The 19,757-nt window shown below is 41.9% G+C and overlaps 1 protein-coding gene across 1 annotated transcript in view; it reads right to left on the reverse strand.

Annotated features, from left to right (window-relative positions):
* SLC22A16 (solute carrier family 22 member 16) overlaps positions 1 to 19,757 on the reverse strand; it is a 58,704-nt gene that overhangs the window by 18,196 nt on the left and 20,751 nt on the right. The window contains exons 2-4 of the mRNA XM_069974843.1: positions 7,834 to 8,310; positions 3,491 to 3,608; positions 1,030 to 1,567 (exon numbers count right to left, since the gene is read on the reverse strand). Of these exons, the coding sequence (XP_069830944.1) occupies positions 1,030 to 1,567; positions 3,491 to 3,608; positions 7,834 to 8,310 (1,133 nt within the window). The remainder of the gene's footprint in view (positions 1 to 1,029; positions 1,568 to 3,490; positions 3,609 to 7,833; positions 8,311 to 19,757) is intronic.

The raw sequence follows: 19,757 nt of genomic DNA on the forward strand, positions 1-19,757 counted from the left end.
ATGAAGCACTAGGGGTGGGCCCGCTGGCCCCCAGTGTAATAAAAAACCCCTTCCCTCTTTGACGTGGCTCCATTAGAATCAATGGAGCTGCGTCACGGAGGGGAGATCGTCACCAGTCCTCAGTGCTTTACCGGGTGACAGTTCAAAAGAGGACAGCGCCACCGACATCTCCACGCTGGTGCCGGTGTGTTACTGTAAAAAGCCCATAGCAGTATACCTGGTGGTTCATTGGCTTTAATCATTATATAGTTATTACTTTAAGGCCTTATTGATATGTCCTGCAATCTATGGATCTGTATTTCCATACTCGAGTTAGTGCACATTGTTATTTATTGGGCTATTCACACAATCAGTAGATTACAAAAATGCAAACCATTCCTGAAAAAAAATTAGATGTCCTAGGGCAGACAGTTTTTTTTTTGCAGATTCTCTTATAGAAATCAATTGGATCCGCTATTTTCTACCGACTGTAACCTTTTTTGGCATCCATATTTCCGTAAAAAAAATTAGTCATTAATCACATGTTGAAAGGTTGTGTTTCTAAAAAACTGATTTATAGAAATACAGATGCACTACAGATGCACATTCCAAAAATTTTCAGCACATTGTACGGTTGGACAATGGAAGGAATCTACGGACATGGAAATAAAATACTGAACGTGTGCATAAGGCCTAAGGCTGTACACACCATTGAAACGACGTCCATTTTTTGTGTATAGCCATCATTTAACGGTAAAAGATGGACATCTTTTGCTAATTACAAAACAGGTGAGAAACAGGCAGGAGGATAACGGGGAGCGTGGACAGTTAAGTTAAATTTAATTTTTTTCTATAAAAAGCAAAGGCTGTTTGGAAATCGCTAACAAAGTCGGTGCAGCCCAACGATAATCGAGCTGTATAATAGGCTCTGTAAACGAGCAACAATTTAACAGATAAGCGCTCACTCACACGGCACATTGGACCATTTAATACGGCCCTTATACTGTGCTTCATACAGTATAGGCAGCAGTGTATAAGTAATGTAAATACCTGTAAGAAAAAGGTTTAAATATTCATTTCCTCCCAAGTTGACAGAGTTTAGTGCAAATACATAATATCCCAGGCTTCCTGTAAACCAGATCAGCCACACGGAAATGGTTCTCCTTGTGAAAGTTAAGTTGTGAAATAGGTCAAAAACATTGTGGTTTTTAGCAGGCTGGGCATCCTTCCCACTAGGATCACTGCCCGCCTCCACAGGGCATAGTTCTGACAGCTTGCATGGAGTGTTCACTCTGTTCCATCTTTCCATTGTTGCAATGACACGTTCTACTTCTTTGTATTTTCCCTGGGAATGCAGCCAGAATGGAGTCTCAGGAAGCATCCAGCAGCATAGGATAAATGGTAGGGTGATGAGAGACAGAATTATTTGATATATCCACCAGGTACGCACCATGTATCCAACAAAAGCAACTACCATAACTCCAACAGCAAAAAAAGCATGAATGTGCATTGAGGCCCAAGTACGAGCTTTACTTCCTATATATTCTGTTACATAAACAAACACCACAACTAGGTATCCACTGGATGCCTGCAAAGGTAAAGAACATGAGAATAAGTGTGTAAGTACAACGTACAACCAAAGCTTATAAATTAAATTATTATTGTAAGCCTACACATATCAAACAATGTTGTCAGGGCCTCATGAGTCTATAACAGCTTCAGGCTGGTTTCACGCGAGCGTAGGGAAATGTTAAATAAATATTTAAAATATGGACGTATTATGCGTGAAATACCATCAGGATCTGCAAATTGCCGATGCTTACAAATGGCTGTTCTTAAAGGGGTTATCCAGCGAAAATCTTTTTCTTTCAGTCTGACACAGTGCTCTCTGCTGCCACTTTTGTCTGAGACAGGAACTGTACAGAGCAGGAGCAAATCCCCATAGAAAACCTCTCCTGCTCTGGACAGTTCCTGTCTGGCAGCAGAGAGCTGAAACGAAAACAACATTTCCTGCAGGACATACAGCAGCTGATAAGTATGGGAAGACTTGAGATTTTTAAATAGTTACAAATCTGTATAACTTTCTAATGCTACGTTTACATGGAACGATAATTCGCCCAATCGAACGATTAACGATTTTGAAGCAACGATTTGGTTTTTATAACGATCAGCGTTTAGACGGAGAAAAATCGTTAGAAGATTCATAAGAAAAATTGTTATTGCGATCGTTTTTAAGATCGTTTAAGCCCATCTTTCACATAGGGTGAATCTTTGAAAGACTGTTTACACAAAGCGATCTGCGAATATTTAGCGAACGACGATTTGAGAACATGTTCAAAGATAAAAATGAACGATCTTTCGCTCATCGCTTGATCGTTTGCTGTGTTTACACGGAGCGATTATCGCTCAAATGCGATTGTTATAGCGAAAATTCAGACGATAATCGTTCCGTGTAAACCCAGCATAAAACCAGTTCATTTGAAAGAAAAAGATTTCCGCCGGATAACCTCTTTAAGTTATACGAAAATTCGCACTGACCCTTTGATTTCTATGGTGGAGTCCATGATATAGGCCATACAATAGCACAGATCAGTAACAAATATTCATGTGTGCAAGGGGCCATAGAAATCAATGGGTACAATACTGTCAGCAAATATGGATTTGTATTTGCAGACAGTACTATACTTATGTGTAAAAGGGGTCTTATAAAACTTTAAAGTTGAAACAAGTTGTCTGTCTTTCATGGGGTCATATTGTACTTTCATATATCTTTACTTTCATGCAAATTGAGATTTATTTACTTCAGATCAGATTCCGTGTGAATACTACAAAAATCAATGAAAAAACGGATCAAAAAGGATGCACACAAATGCATCTGTTTTTTGTCAAAAAATTGATGAAAAAGAACGTAGCGTTCTAAACCTAAATCTGATTTACTGATGTAGGCCATGTTCACTCAGCGTAAAAGTATGGCCGTTGTTGCAATCAGCAACAACGGCCGTACTTAGTACGCCTAGGAACGCCGCATGCTCTTCTATAGGATCCCAGCCGGAGCGTATACACATAGTATACGCTCTGGCTGGGGACATGTCAGTTTTCTGCAGCTGCAATTCAGTGAATTGCTGCCGCAAAAAGCTCTGTCAGTTCACACAAAGAAGCGAGCGGCTCCGGCCGCAAGCTTCATTGTGTGCTGTGAGGAGTTCTGATGCAGGCGCGCGCTGATGAGCCTGCATTAGAACACTGCGGCTAGAAACATCATCTGGCCGGTACTGCAGTACAGGCCGGGATGATCTTTTGAGAGACCGGCTACTCCGTGACCCGGCCAGGTCATGGAACGGCCGGTCCTATACACCATGTGAACATGGCCTTAATCTGAATCGATTTGCCCATCACTAGTAATAGGTTTATTTCTAGAAAAGCATACAACATCAAACATGTTTTATACTCAAATTACCTAGTTTGATATTTGTAGAAATAGTATATCCTAACCTATAATAAAATATAAACACACCATAGCCAGAAGAAAACGGACAATGACAAAGCTGTAGTAGTTGAAGGTAAATGCCACAGCAACACCGAATATAAATTGGCATGTACTTGTGATCCACATTATTGGTCGTCTTCCCACTCTGGAGATAACAAGAAAAACATCACATGCTTTAGCATTAAAACAATAGCTATAACGAATGTTGTCCTATTCAGGCTATGTTCACACTACAACCTTTTATAATTTTAGAAACCAATTTTAACTATTAATCTACAGCTGCAGCCAAAAGAATGCTCTGAGTTTTATACAGTGTTGCGGACTGCAGTTGTCATCCAATACTTAAATGGATACTGTTGTTTAAACAAACTTTGCATAAATCAGTAGTAGAAGCAAATGTAAGAAAATTGGTTATATATCTTATCAGAGAAAAATGCTTCTTTCTACTCTGCTAAAAATAACAGCTTAATTCTTACTAGCAGCTTACCGAGAGATCAGTCACATGCTGTCTTTACAAGTGTATAGAGAGTGGTGGAAGAGCCAAGCTGCAGAGACTCCAAAGAGCTTAATAGATCTCCCCCAGGGCTGGATTCACAGCTTAGACTACTCAGTACTGTCCTATAATGTACACCATATTGCTGCTTCTTAAGATGTACTATAAAGCGAGAGAAGGGAGTATTCACTGTATGGGAGACAAATAGAGGCTAAGCTCTGCCCACTAGCTCAGGAAAGTCTGATGCCATATACCATTTACATATTGGACATAAATTGTGCTATACCTCCTGTACACACACAGGTCAGGTTATCCTAAAAAGTCACCAGGTATGTGTTAAAATCAGTAGCACTACAAAATGCTGTGGTGCAGCCCTAGTATTGAATAAATGTTATAATCTCAGATAAGCAATTATTTGTACATAGTTCACTGCTGTCCATTCTTAGAATTAAAATTTATTTTGGCCATTCCTAAAAGTGATGTTTTTGGAAAGTATCCTCCTGATAGGCCATCAATACCACAACAATAGGTATGTGAAGAGTATGGTATATTGAGCTGCTGTAAGTGATTGTTATTAGGTATATATCAAAATTAAGTGAGGGTTGTGAGCAAGGTGGAAGTTGGATTACATGAGGGGGCCCTGCATGTTTTTTTTTTTTTTTGTTTGTTTGTTTTGCAAAGAATTTTACTCCTGCATAGGAATAATTATGGAAATTTAAATGCTTTGAAACAAAATGTCCCCAAAAAGTAGAAAATTCCATTAATAAATCCAGTAGAAGTTGTATAACCCAGAATGTCACAGTAAATTAATTTCACCAATTCTTAAATTGTCAGTTCCAACTGAGATAAATCTGTTGATCTTTGCACTTTTGTACTCTTGTCTCACTCGAGGCATTAGATGTTGGTTCCATTTGGTTAAGGCGGTTACATGAAGTTCTGGCAAACACATCAAGGGTTACCTGCATTTATATATAAACATGTTTTTACCATTAGTATGGATTAGCTTTCACCCATTGCTTAGTAGTTTCCTGGTAGCATTCCAAATCCTGTGGTTTTTAAAGAAGAACCTTATCAAGCACACAAACTTTACCATGGTTTACCATGAAGCGCTGTGCTCTATACATATACAGCTCCTGGTTTATATGGAGTCTTTACACATCTTTACATTCCTATTCCCGCAATTTAATATAACAATCAGACTTAATAATATTTATCTAATATTTAGTGACTCACATTATATGATTAATATGATACATCTCATGGTTTAACCCAGTAATATAGGCTTACCATATACCAATATTTGCACCATATACTTTGGCATACAATTTTGTAAGTCATCTTTTAAGACATGTCCATTAAAACTAAGCCATGGCCCTTTGTCTCTAAGCCACATCTACTTTTCAAACAAAGCACAACTAGTGTCTAAAGCTCAAATTGTGGCGCATGTTTTGTATACCAGACCTTAGTGTAAAGGCCCTATTCCACGGGCGGATATAGAGGAGCAAACGAGCAATATTAGTGCTCATTTGCTCCTCGTTCCCTGCTCACTGCCACCGCTATTCCACATGGCAGCAGCGAGCAGGTAAGTCCGGAAGGGGCCGCGGGGTGGTGCGGGGGGGCTGCCCGGGTGATCGCTAGATCGTCCGGGCAGCCCATAGCATACAGCAGTGGTCTGCTGCCACCGCTCCTATTCCACGGAGCGGCAGCAGCAGATCGTTGCTGTATGAGTTGTTTGTCTTTCAACATGTTTGAAAGACAAACGACGCAACGATCAGCCGACATGAACGTTGCCTTCTATTCCACGGGACAATTATCGGCTGTAACAGCTGATATCGTCCGAATATGGCCGATAATCGTTCCGTTAAATAGGGCCTTACATTGAACCAAAATACTGGCATATTTGGAATAGTAAATCTTGCCCAATGGTTTTAAAATCTAGTTACTTATTTGGTATGATATCCCTGGTGTATTTTGATTGCCTCTTAGAATGTCCACCTATTGTGTCAGTGGTCACACATGCGCAGTAGTTTAGTTCCACCACCTGGCTCTTCTAGTGAGTGATTCCTACCGTTGTCCTATTTGTTGTTTGCTTCACAATGGGGCTCACTGAATGGCGTCTCAGCTAGGGTTTTCTAATCCCACATTCTCACAGGCTGTTCAGATGATGGGGCTTTTTTTTTTTTTTAATATACATACTGCCATGAGGAGTACTGTGTCAGGGCCATCTCTGCCATGAGGGGAAATTAGTTTATTGCTTAAGGCAGCAGATTTCAAGTGTCTCTTAAGGGTTGGCATGTTTTATAGAGTGGCCATAAATTATACTGTCTGCTGCACACCACTGACTTCATTGACCCCATGACCTGCAAATGATACCTTGACCCAGACATAGAATGAAAGAAAGTCAGGACTGCAAACACTGCAGGTATTGTTATATACTTCACATATCACTACACTACAAGTGATCACTACCCCTTTATATGGAGCACAAGGTGTAATGGTAGTATGAGCATGAATAAGATCACCATAAATAGTGACAATACATTGACTCTTGTATACGTCAGGTGCTTTTATTATTGGAGAAGCAATAAAGATTAAAGAATTGGTTGCACACTGGTGGAATTGGAAACTTGAACAGTGTGATTTATGGTCTATGCACTTATTATTATAAGCTGCAGGTGTTCTGCACACACATCTTACTGACTTATGATTTTTAATAGGCTGGGGGGGGGGGGGGTGATTGGGTAGTGTGGACACTGGGGGAGGGGGAGTGATGGGGTCATGTGGAACTGAAAATAAAAATCATTGACAGAAATCCAAGGATATGCCATGGGTTCTGTCACAGCTACTGATGCAGATTTTCCCAACAGTTGTATGACCACGGCAAAGCTTTACCATATCTAAGGCAGTGCAAATTGCACATCTGTGACCTAAATATGTCACAAGTAATGTGTATGTGTACCCTAAAGGGTCAAAATTAAATATGTTCTAGGTAATACTGGATGTGTAACCAGACAGAATAAGTCAGGACTATGGCCATTCTGTAGCTTATCCGCATATGAGTAAACTTCAGAACAGATCAGATTATGTTTCCAGAGCAATGTCTCTGAGTGCACTACAAATCAAACAGAAAAGAACACATAATCCCAGGCTTCTTTAAGATGACAGACTGTGCAAAAAATGCTGAGAAGTTGAGAAAGAAAACTCTTTGGTAAACGTCTGTCCTTTCCTTTGTTTCTAGGTACATGCATGCTGTATTTAGAAGCTGTATATACACACAGCACAATAGTCACCTTATTCCACTAATGCAATTTAGTGTTGTCTAATTCTTGTAAAATGTATGCCAGTTTTTGTTAATTTGTTAATTATCACATTACATAAAATATGTGGTAAAGTGGCATAGAATCAAGGGGGGGGGGGGGGTTGCACTGGGCGGAAGAATTTTAGTGGTGAAAAATTTGGCAGATTTTGTGCAACTAAGAATGTAACGTATACTATATAGTCGCCAGGCCTTTTGGCAGTCTATGTTTGCTTTGGCCTCCCTCCAGTCACTCCTCCTCTTCTCTGCCTTCTCCATACACTTGTATCGTAAGCATGTAACTCAATCACTCAGCAAGCTGTTAGTCCATCTTCGAAGGAGGCACTTCACACAACATGTTTTTATGCAAAATAACGGGCGTTGTTTTTAAAATTATATTATTTTACAATGATGTCCGTTCATGAACATTATTTACGGCCATCATTAACAAACAACGGTCGTTTTTTGTCTAAAATAGAGGTTGTGTGAACTTAGCCATAAGATACATAATATGTTACATTCATTGACCTGTTGATTTATGCAAAGTTTCTTGACACAACAGGGACAATTTAAATAAGTTACCTGTCTGCGATATCACCAAAAGCTACTGCACCAATAAGTACTCCAAGCATGAATGTTGGTTGAGCAAGTTTAGCAAGCCATTCTTGGTCACACACCAGATCCCAATCTGTTACTATGCTGCTTTCCAAATGACTGTGGTCATATTGATATCCATCAGAGCAAGAAAATAAGGTCTTGTTTCCATGATATGAATATGTTGGAGTTAAAGATCCTTCACGTTTGAACCGATTGCAATGGTGTAATTCCCAAATGTCCCCGTTTTCCTCCTGTACAACAAGGTAATCTTTTGCTGATGTCCATAGATCCCATATGTCATTGATCCCAGAGAAAGTTTCGTTATGGAGCAATACCAGGCTCACATTTCCCGGAGGTCTGCAGATATATTTTGGAGTAACAGCAATGAACACAGAGGCCAAGTAGTGGATTCCACAAGAAATAGCTTGAAAGGCAGATGTGAAGTATACATACGCTTGGAATCTGTAGAAAGTACAAGACGTAACATTAATCTACACACTATAAAGAGGACAGCATATGATAACCATACCAATTTCCACTGGAACCTCTACAGAACGTGGAAATGATGGTGCTTGTTCCCAACAGTAGCGGTAGCTGCATGTGTACACTTTACTTTTAATTGCTTAGGATTTGTTATATCAAAGTGTTCTGACCCTTATCAATATGCCATTAAAGGGGTATTCCACTAACTTTCATATGTTGCTGTCCATAGTAAGACTAACAATTCATTTCATACATGTCATTATCTTTTCAGTCTCCTTCCCCCCAGTCCCAACCCTACTGCTTTCTGCTGAAAACACAAAAATCTGTGTGTGAGCTTTTCTCTACGTCTTCCTTTCCCTTTTCAGATGGCTGATGTAAACAAATTCCTGGCTGGCTTTATCTGCAACATTGTAGCTTCTTTGTAAAGCTGGGAGGGTTATTATGAGGTCAAGTTGATAATGAACTTACCGTGATTAATCCTTCCGGCATTACAAAGACACTACAATGTTGTAGATAAAGCCAGTCAGAGACTTGTTTACATCATCTGTCTCAGAAGGGAGGGGGCAGAAAGGGGAGACAGAGAGAGGCTCACACACAGATTTTGTGTCTTCAGCAGAAAGCAGCAGCTAAGAAAAGGGGGAATGAGACTGAATAGATAACAACAAGTATGAAATGAATGTTTAGTCTCACAATGGGAAGCAATATATCAAAAGTTCTGATTGAGTGAAATACCCCTTTAACCCTTAGAGGACCGGGCCAATTTAAATTTTTGCGTTTTCGTTTTTTCCTCCTTGTGTTTAACCCCTTAAGGACAGAGCCTGAAATGGCCTTAATGACAGAGACAAATTTTATGAATATGACCAGTGTCACTTTAGTCATTAATAACTTCGGGATGCTTTTACCTATCCGGCTGATTCTGAGATTGTTTTCTCGTGACATATTGTACTTTACATTTCTGGTAAATTGGAGTCGATAATCATAACAAATCTTTATGAAAAAAACCCAAATAATGTGAAAAAATGTGAAAAACTGCATTTTTTCAACTTTGAAACTTTTTTGCGTATACAGAAAGTGGTTATACCACATAAATTATATATTAAATAGCATTAGCAACATGTCTACTTTATGTTGGCGGCATTTATTAAACGATCTTTAATTTTTTTTAGACAATAGGAAGCTTAAAACATTAGCAGCAAATTTCCAAATTTTCAGTAAAATTTCAAAATCAGATATTTTTAGGGACCTGTTCAGGTTTAAAGTGTATTTGAGGGGCCTGTATGTTAGAAAGCCCCACAAAGCACCCCATTTCAGAAACTGCACCCCCCACACTCTGCAAAAGCATATCCATAAAGTCTTTTAACCCTTTAGGGGAGTCACAGAAATAAAAGCTAAGTGTGTAAGAAATTTGAAAATTTTAATTTTCTGTGCAGAGATTTTATTGTAATCCAATATTTTTCATAATTATAAACCTATTACCAGAGAAATGCACCCAAATAATTATTGCCCCGTTTCTGCAGTTTATAGAAATACCCCATATGTGGCCCTATTGCGCTATTTGACGCAACCACAAGCCTCAGATACAAAGGAGCGCCTAGTGAATTTCAACGCCTCCGTTATATTTGGTCATTTCTGACTGTACCACTTCAGGTTGGCAGAGGCTCTGGGGTGCCAAAACCTAAAAAACACCCCTAAAGGGACACCATTTAGAAAACTACACCCCTCAAGGAATGTAACAAGGGGTGCGGTGAGCATTTGGACCCCACAGGTGCTTCACAGATTTTCCGAACAATATGGCGTGAAAAAAGAAAAATTTATTTTTTACACTAAAACGTTGTTCTAGCCTTCAATTTTTCATTTTCTTAAAGGGATAAGAGGAAAAAAAAGACACAAAATGTGTAGCGCAGTTTCTCCCGAGTACGGAAATACCCCACATGTGGCGATAAAGTGCCAAGGGGGCGCAGGACGAGCCTCCAAAGGGAAGGAGCGCCAATTGGCTTTTGGAAGCTGAATTTCACTGGAAAGGATTTCAAGGGCCATGTCGCATTTACAGAGCCCATGTGCTGCCAAGACACTGGAAACCCCCCACAAGTGACCCCATTCTGGAAACTACACCCCTCAAGGAATCTAACAAGGGGCACAGTGAGCATATGGACCCCACTGGTGACGGGCACAAATGTGGAACAATGTGACGTAAAAGTAAAAAATTTCATTTTTTCACTTTCATGGCACAAATGTGCCCGTCATCAAGGGGTCCATATCCTCACTGCACCCCTTGTTAGATTCCTTGAGGGGTGCAGTTTCCAGAATGGGGTCACTTGTGGGGGGTTTCCAGTGTTTTGGCAGCACGAGGGCTCTGTAAATGCGACATGGCGTTCATCATCCATTCTAGCCAAATCCAACCTCCAAAATCCAAATGGCGCTCCTTCCCTTTGGAGGCTTGCCCTGCGCCCACATGGCGCTTTATGTCCACATGTGGGGTATTTACGGACTCGGGGGAAATTGCTCTACACATATTGTGTGTTTTCTTCTCTTTTAACCCCTTGTGAAAATGATAAATTCAAGGCTAAACCAACATTATAGTGTAAAAAATGTAATATTTCATTTTCACGCCACATTGTTCCACATTTGTGCCCGTCACCAGTGGGGTCCATATGCTCACTACACCCCTTGTTACATTCCTTGAGGGGTGTAGTTTGCATAATGGGGTGGGGGGGTTCAACTGTCTTGGCAACACAGAGGCCTTTTGAATGCAACATGGCCCCTTAAAATCCATTCCATCCAAATCCAGCCTTCAAAAACGAAATGGCGCTCCTTCCCTTCGGAGGCTTACCCTGCACCCGAATGGCGCTTTATGTACACAAGTGGGGTATTTCCGTACTCAGGGGAAATTGCTCTACACATTTAGTGTTTTTTTTTTATCTTTTAGCCCCTTGTGAAAATGAAAAAATCATGACAAGATTAATAATTTAGAGTAAAAATGTTACAAAAATTACACTAAATGTTGGTCTAGCCTTGATTTTTTCCATTTCCACAAGGGGTTAAAAAAGAAAATTAACACAAAACGTGTAGGGTAGTTTCCCCTGATTACGAAAATACCCCATATGTGGGCATAATGTGCCATATGGGCACAGGGCAAGCCACCAAAGGGACAGAGCGCCATTTAGAGGCTGGAATGGAGGATGGAGGCCATGTCGCAATTACAAAGCTCCTGTGCTGCCAGGTCAGTAGATACCCCCGACAAGTGACCCCATTCTGGAAACTACACCCCATAAGGAATCTAACAAGGGGTGCAGTGAGCATATGGACCCCACTGGTGACAGGCACTTACGTAGAACATGTGCCGAGAAAATAAAAAATACCATTTTTTTCATTTTCACGTCCCAAATGTGGCCGTCACTTGGGGGCCATATCCCCGCTGCCCCCCTTGTTAGATTCCTTATCGGGTGTAGTTTCCAGAATGGGGTCACTTGTGGGGGGTTTCTACTGTCCTGGCCGCACAGAGGCTTTGTAATTGCATCATGGCATCCTCTAATGGGAATGGCGGCCGTACCTATTTAGCTGGGAAAAAGGGACAATTCTAATTTATTTGGGGGTATTAGGCCAATTATTAGTTTATAAGGTTGGAAATGACAGGTGTCCATCAAATTCAACCTGTGTTGATCCAGAGGAAGGCAAAAAACCCTCGTGAGGCAGACGACAGTAGCCTCATCAATGGGAAAAATTCCTTCCCGACTCCATAATGGCGATCAGAATAATCCCCGGACCAACGTGACCCCTGAAATTGGAATAAGGGACAGAATTTAGATAATGTAGAACCCCAGTGACGTGTGGTGCGCCTTGAAGCGATCCAATATGCAGAGGCCGGGGTGATCAGGACAGGCGTCACACTGGAAATGGTGTCCTTCCTGATCCCCCTGTTACGCCACACTCTGCACTTCTTCTGGGGTCTCCTGTTCTCCAGTGTGGGGGACGTCACCTGGAAAATGTTGTCCTGGTGCGATACGGGGTCCCTCATATCCAGAAGCGCTGGGTCCGCTCCATGGCTGCTAAATATTAGGGCTTTATTACGGCTTCTGATATGTTCGGATCGTGCCGCAAGCTACAGTAGCTCGGGCAGCGAGGGACCGGAAGAGGGGGTGCTGGTATAAAAGTTATCCCCGTACAGGTGGTGACCTTTATCCAGCAGTGGGAAGATCAGTTCCCGGACGATCTTCCCACTTGTTCCGAGGATGGGGGGGGAGGGGGCATCTGGGGCTGGATTCGGGTGTCCCTTCCTACATACACTCTAAGGGTACGTGCACACTGCGGAATCGCGACAGATAACCCTTTCGTGCATTCCGCAGTTGGCACCCGCCGGCGGACTGATGCAGGCGCACGTCTCCGTCCGTGTCATAGACTCCATTCTATGCACGGGCGGATTCCGCTCTCCGTCCAACGTGTTCATTCTTTGGATGGACGACGGAATCCGCCCGTGCATAACATGGAGTCTATGACACGGATGGAGACGCGCGCCTCCATCAGTCCGCCGGCGGGTGCCAGCTGCGGAATGCACAAAGGGTTATCCTTCGCCATTCCGCAGTGTGCACGTACCCTAAATCTGTAAGTGTACCCAGAGGTACTCTCACAGAGTTTGTAGAATTTCACACCATACCGTCATCTCTTATTGGGACGGTACTGGCGGAAAAGACGTGTCTGGGGGGCAGCGTACGCTACGCTACCCCCAGACACGTCACTGGATGATGAGGATGAATGGAGGAAAGAACGATCCCCCCCATTCATCCTCACTGGCTGTTTCGGTGTCGGAGGCAATAATAACGTATCCCTCTGACACCGAAAACACCCTGGGGGCCATCTTTATATGGGGACTAGTATATGGGGTATGTAGTGGTGTAGTGTCAAACTTTATTCAATGTAGTGTGGTGTAATGTAGTGTTTTTTACGTGTTTTTTTTACAGTAAGTATAAAAAAAATCTACGCCAACAAAGGAGTTGCTGATAAATGCCGCACTTATGTGCGGCACTTATAAGCAGACCGTGGCAGTAGAATATAGAAAAAAAACACCCTACGCCAAAAAGGAGGAGTTGCTGATTAGCAGCGCACTTTCGTGCGATGCTAATCAACACTCAGCGGTGATAGGGTGCGGAAAATAGAAAAAAAAAATTGGGGGGAAAAAAAAACACTTTTTCTATATTCTGAATATCCCTGTAGCTGCTGATAAGTGTATTACACATATCAGCCGCTAGGGGGCAGCAGAGCGCAAAATCCGGAAAATGACGAGGCTGGAGCCGAAAATAGCCGAAAGAAGACGACGAGGACCGCCGGAAAGACCCGAAGACCGAACGGAATGACGGAGGACGCCGCGAACCCGGAAGCCGCCGATCAGGAGCCCGGGACAGGTGAGTAATGTACAAATACCTGCTCTGGACCCCTCGGCTACCTAGCTGAGGGGTCCAGGGCAGGTATTTACTATTTTGTGGGACTCTGATCGCCGTGCCACCGGCCCGATCGCCGTGAACGGCCGGCCGGCCGTTCACGGCGATCGGGCCGGTGGCACGGCGATCAACATTACTTTTTACAGTAATGGCGGTCGGTGCCGTCCTCGGACAGCACCGACCGCCATTTTTTTCCGGGTCATCGGGTCACCGATGACCCGGAAAGGTTCCGATCGCCGCTATTGGCTGATCTGAATTGATCAGCCTATAGCAGCGATCGTAAGCACGGGGGGTGTTAACCACCCCCCGTGCCGAGAAGCTACGATGGCCTGCTATGATTTATAGCAGGCCATCTTCCCCGACCGCTGTGTGTGAACACGCAGCGATCGGGGAAACATCGGGCGTAAATTTACGCCCTGATGCGCTAAGTACCAGGGCGCCAGGGCGTAAGTTTACGCCCGATGTCGTTAAGGGGTTAAAAGGCCATAGCACTTGCATTTTTCCACCTAGAAACCCACATGAGCCCTTATTTTTTGCGCCACTAATTGTACTTTGCAATGACAGGCTGAATTTTTTTCATAAAGTACACTGCGAAACCAGAAAAAAATTCAATTTGTGGTGAAATTGAAAAAAAAAAAAAAAAAAACGCATTTCTTTTATTTGGAGGGTATTTTTTACGCCATTCGCCCTGGGGTAAAACTGTTATATATGTTCCTCAAGTCGTTAAGATTACGATATGTAACGTGTATAACTTTTCTATTATGTGATGGCCTGTAAAAAATTCAAACCATTGTTAACAAATATATGTTCCTTGTGTGAGGTGTCATTTTTTGCACCATGATGTGTTCTTTCTATCGGGACCTTGCTTGCGCATATGCGACTTTTTGATCGCTTTTTATTACAATTTTTCTGGATTTGATGCGACCAAAAATGCGCAATTTTGCACTTTGGGATTTACCGTACGAGATCAGGAATGTGATAAATTAATAGTTCGGGCGATTACGCACGCGGCGATAGCAAACATGTTTATTTATTTTTATTTATAACATGGGAAAAGGGGAGAGGGCTTTTATTAATAATAACACTTTTCTTTTTACTTTTACACTTCTACTAGAAGCCCCCCTGGGGTTAGGGTTATTCCCCCTGGGGTTAGGGTTATTCCCCCTGGGGAACTTCTAGTATGAGTACACTAATCTCTCATTACGATCTATGCTGTATAGCAATACAGCATAGATCGATGAGATAGGCACTGGATTGCTTCCGGCTTCTGCAGCCGGAAGCAACCGAATGCAGACCTGGGATCAGCGCCATTACGGCGCAGACCCCGGCCGGGTGAAAACAAGGGGGGCCATATCCGCCACTAGACACCAGGGAACGGCTGCATCAGGTAACCGGATGCAGCTGTCATCTTTGACAGCTGCATCTGATTACCTTATTAGCAGGCACAGCAATCGGACCGTGCCCACTTATAGCCGCGGTCCCGGGCTACATCCGGCACCCGGGACCGCGGCGGTTGAGAGCGCGGCCCCGCTCTGAACACCTGTGGGCGGCCCTGGACGTACAGGTACGTCCAGGGTCGCCTAAGGGTTAATCCAGCACCAAATAAAAATTATTTTTGTCCCCGCTCCTGCTTGCTTCGGCGTCTTCCGGCCCCCTACCACAGCGCACTGATTGGCCGGGCGGGCCGTGAAGACACCGGGAGCCCCGAAGCAAGCAGGAACGGGGACCCGGTAATGTATAATGTCCGGCGGCTAGGGGGTTAATGGGGAGGGCTGCAGACAAAATCGCAGCAGGGATGTACATCCCTGCTGCGAGTTTCTCTGCTAATGAAAGTATAGGGCTGGGATCTGCAGCGAGTCTCGCTCCAAAATGCAGCAAGGAGACTCGCTGCAGACCCGCCAAGTGGGTTTGAACCCTTAAAACGTCCACTGCGCTCTCTGTATACAATGGATAGTAACAAAAAACTATGTTAATAGTATCTGAGACGTGCCCATTTAGTTTACTAAATTGAACATAGTACAGTCCATTTCAGAATGATCTTATTTTACAACTCTCAAAAGTAAGTCTACTGCAAAAGTAACAGTACACTTAAATGGACCAAACATAGTCACTGGTAAAAAGGAGTTGACGAGGCTCAGGTTATAGATGTTTATGAGTTAAGAGGAGGGTTAAACACTGATTCCTCTCACCTTTCTTCATGCCTTAAAAATAGACAGTAGGGTCAGCATAGTGAGGGATTTGCCACTGCTCTAGACAGTTCCTGACATGGACAGAGGTGGCAGCAGAAAGCACTGTGTTAGACTGGAGAGAATACACCACTTCCTGCAGGACATGTTTCTGGCAACAGAATGAACAGGACATTTAAAGGGTACCTACCATTCCACTTACGCAGCAGGATATCTTTTCAAAACTCCGCCAGCTATGCATTCTGCTTCTGAAGCGAGCGCTGTATGGACCTGCCTGAAGCGCTGTTTTCCATCTGGTAAGACTCATTTCCTTCTGTTGGGCCTCGCTTTATTAAAGGGGTAGTTCAGCAATTACTTTTATGAAATTTACTTTTATTTAAAAAATCTCGTCTACCAGTGCTTATCAGCTGCTGTAGGTTCTGCAGGAAGTGGTGTATTCTTTCAAGTCTGGAGAGCAGGAGAGGTTTTCTATGGGGATTTGCTACTTACCTGGACAGTTTCTGACATGGACAGAGGTGGCAGCAGAGAGTACTGTGTCAGACTGGATAAAATACACCACTTCCTGCAGGACATACAGATGCTGATAAGTCCTGGAAGACTTGATATTTTTTAATTGAGGTAAATTACAAATCTCTGGCACTTTCTGGCGCCAGTTGATTTGAAAGATAAAATTTTTTGCTAAACTACCCCTTTAAATATTAACTCACATATCACTCTGTCAAGGAATCTCCCAGGTTGACGCCGTAGACTTTTCATTAGATAATTTGTCTATTACAACCTAACTCAGTAACTAGACTTTCCTATAAGCATGTCAGGCCAATGCTTTTACGTAACGCTAACGAAAGAGTGCCTGCTTCTGCAAAAAAAAAAAAAAAAAAAACTAAATGAAGGAAAAAAAAATAGAAGGCATTTCATCACCATCAAATAGCCCTGAGCATTCCCTTCATTAAGTCCCTGTAATCACACCACAGTGCCGAGGATGTGGAGGATTGAAACAAACTGTCTACTTGGCAGAGAGAGAACAACTTTTTTTTTAGCCTTGGAAGCGTGGAAAACAGTTCTGCTGCTGTAGAGAAAGGAAAAAAAGTGTAGAGTTGTTTTCCACAAGCAATGCTTTTTATAAGGCTCATGAGTATTCTATCAAATGTCCAAATCTACTACTACTACTTTAGTCATGTCTTTAGTCCTTAACTCAAATGATGCTATATAAATCCTTTCCATAAGATAATAGAAAAAAAAATCTCTCATGAATGGAAATTAGCGCAGACAAGAAATGGAGCTGTAGCCATATCTGATCATTCATTTTATTTTTAATGCTCCACTGAAATCATAAAAGGCTCAGAATGGGCTATCACTTGAGCTAAATGGGAAAATTAATATAAATAATAAAATTAAAATGATCTTTAGATTGTATCATAATTAGAGATGAGCGAAGCAGACGGAAATTTGTTTCGCAAGCTTCCCAAATTTTCGTCCAAACTCGTTAAGATTCGTGAATCGAATCTTAATGGATTTCATTAAAACAGCCCAAACTATAGTAGTTACAATACTTGGAACTATTACAGAAGGGCGAATTTAGTAAAGCATGTTGTTGTAAAAGAATGTTGTTCAAAAAAATGTCAGTCAGCCAGTTAATCATGCAATTTCCCCCATTCCTCTCCTCGCTGTCCCTATATCACTCTGTTAGTCTCTCCCTGCTCTGCTCTAACTGCCTGCTGTGATATTGCTCTCTCCTCCACACACAGCAGACTGGCCACCTCTGTTAACGAGCCGCCTTATATAGAGGGGGAGGTGCTGACATCACTGAGGGGCCTGCAGCTGATTGGACGCACCCTAGGGATTATGGTTTCTCCCACCCAGCGACGCTCCAAACAGCATGTGCTGCCGCCATTTAGTTTCTTTCAATTTCCTTAACAAATCGACAGGAATTTGCTTCGCTCATCTCCAATCATAATACACTAAGCATCTGTTGACCTTAAATGCATGAAATAATAAATAGTTCAGCATTTTGGAATTTTTTTATTTGTTTAGGTTGCTATTAAGAGTGAGGCCACAGGAGCAATGGGGCACATGAGACTGAAATGGAGCACCCCATGGCCGCACAATTCAATTGTGTTGAGATGGAGCAGTCAGTGGCCGTAAGAATGGGTCGATGCCTGCCTTTTTTCGACAACATGACCGTTCACTTGGACTTAGATAGGACTTTTTTGTTGTTTCTTGTAGTTGTAGATAGGACTTTTGTAAATATCTTTTCTTGAATGTTTCAGCCAACAATCTCTTTTCACTCCGATGCAAGGTCTACGTGTTCTTATTTCAGGATGTATCTTACACAAAGTAATTGCATTTTTTTATGACTTTTAAAAAAAATAAACATAGAGGGCAATAGTTTTAATGTAGAACGACTGCTTCTACAAAGTGGCCAAACATGAAGTGAAATAGAAGGTTGAAGACATTTACCAACATTAAGTGAGCATGAGCACTTCCCACATAAACTCTCAGTAATTCCCAAATAAACAACCCAGAAGACCATGTTCTCCCAGACATTCAGTGTTATTGCCAGCTTAGCATTTGTCACTCTTTACACGATTTGTCCAGAACATTACAAATCGCCGTGTAAGATGTCTAAAATAAAAAAAATACTGTATACTGTTAGGGAGTTGCGAGTTAATACAGGAAGGGGGGCTCTGTTCAGGATCCTTATCTCTTGGCCATCTGGGAGGACAGTTACAAAGAGCGTCTCTCACCCAGGAGAATCTGTCCTTTCCTGCGTTACACAAACAACCCACTGATATGAATGGAAATTGAGTATTCATATATTTGTTGACATTGCAGAAAAAGTTAACAATTACTGGGAGGTTTCCCAACAGAATACAGTAGATGTTGAGTCACCTGTGAGCCACTGAATGTAACTGCACTGTAATCACTATATTGTCACTACATAGGGTTATGTTGTACAGTAGTTTTTATTCAGTAGCAGTACTGTTGGCATTTTTCAGACATTTAAGTGTCACTGTCATTTGAAGAAACTTTTGATGTCATAGAGACATGTCAAAAGTTTTGGTCCGGATCTGAGTGTTTAGACCTGTATCGATCACAAGAACAAGCAAGTTCACTCCCCTACTCACTGTCATTATGAGCTCAACTCATCCCATAACACAGAGCCTCACGATTGATACGGGTCTGAGCACGGGTCTCTATGACATATCAAAAGGTTTTTCAAACGGCAGTGACATTTTAAATAGTGATAATATGGTCAGGATGTGGTGGTATTATTTGTCCGTTGTGTAGTGTAACATTGGTAATACTTAGTCACAACGGGGTGATAATATGTGGTCCAAGTGTTGCAGTATTATTTATCGTTTAGCGGTATGATGGTAAAACATATGGCGATAATATCCATTCCTTGTATAGTGGTATTATTTGGTAACTGTATGACTATTATATAGAGGTATTTTGTTGACTGTGCTTATTTCAGTTTTCGCCACAGGCAGCAGAAAAGCTATTTAAAATAAGCTTCCGTTAGTAATTGATATATTTTACAATAAACACAGGTTTGGGGATTACATCACATTTAGTTGTTTAGTTTCCGTGTTTTCTTTGGAAGAACTACAAGGAGAATTAAGTAAACTAACATTGCTTTTTAGGGAAAAGATCACTGGCAACATGAGAAAATATTATTTTACTGAAAGAGTAGTTGATACTTGGAATACACCTCCAGCAGATGTGGTTGGTTAATCTACAGTAACTGAAAGTAAACATATATCTATTCTAAACTAATATGAAAGGAAATGACTGATACAGAATGTTC

The sequence above is a fragment of the Dendropsophus ebraccatus genome, chromosome 6 (genome assembly GCF_027789765.1).
Source record: "Dendropsophus ebraccatus isolate aDenEbr1 chromosome 6, aDenEbr1.pat, whole genome shotgun sequence".
In the NCBI taxonomy this organism is placed as follows: Eukaryota; Metazoa; Chordata; class Amphibia; order Anura; family Hylidae; genus Dendropsophus; species Dendropsophus ebraccatus.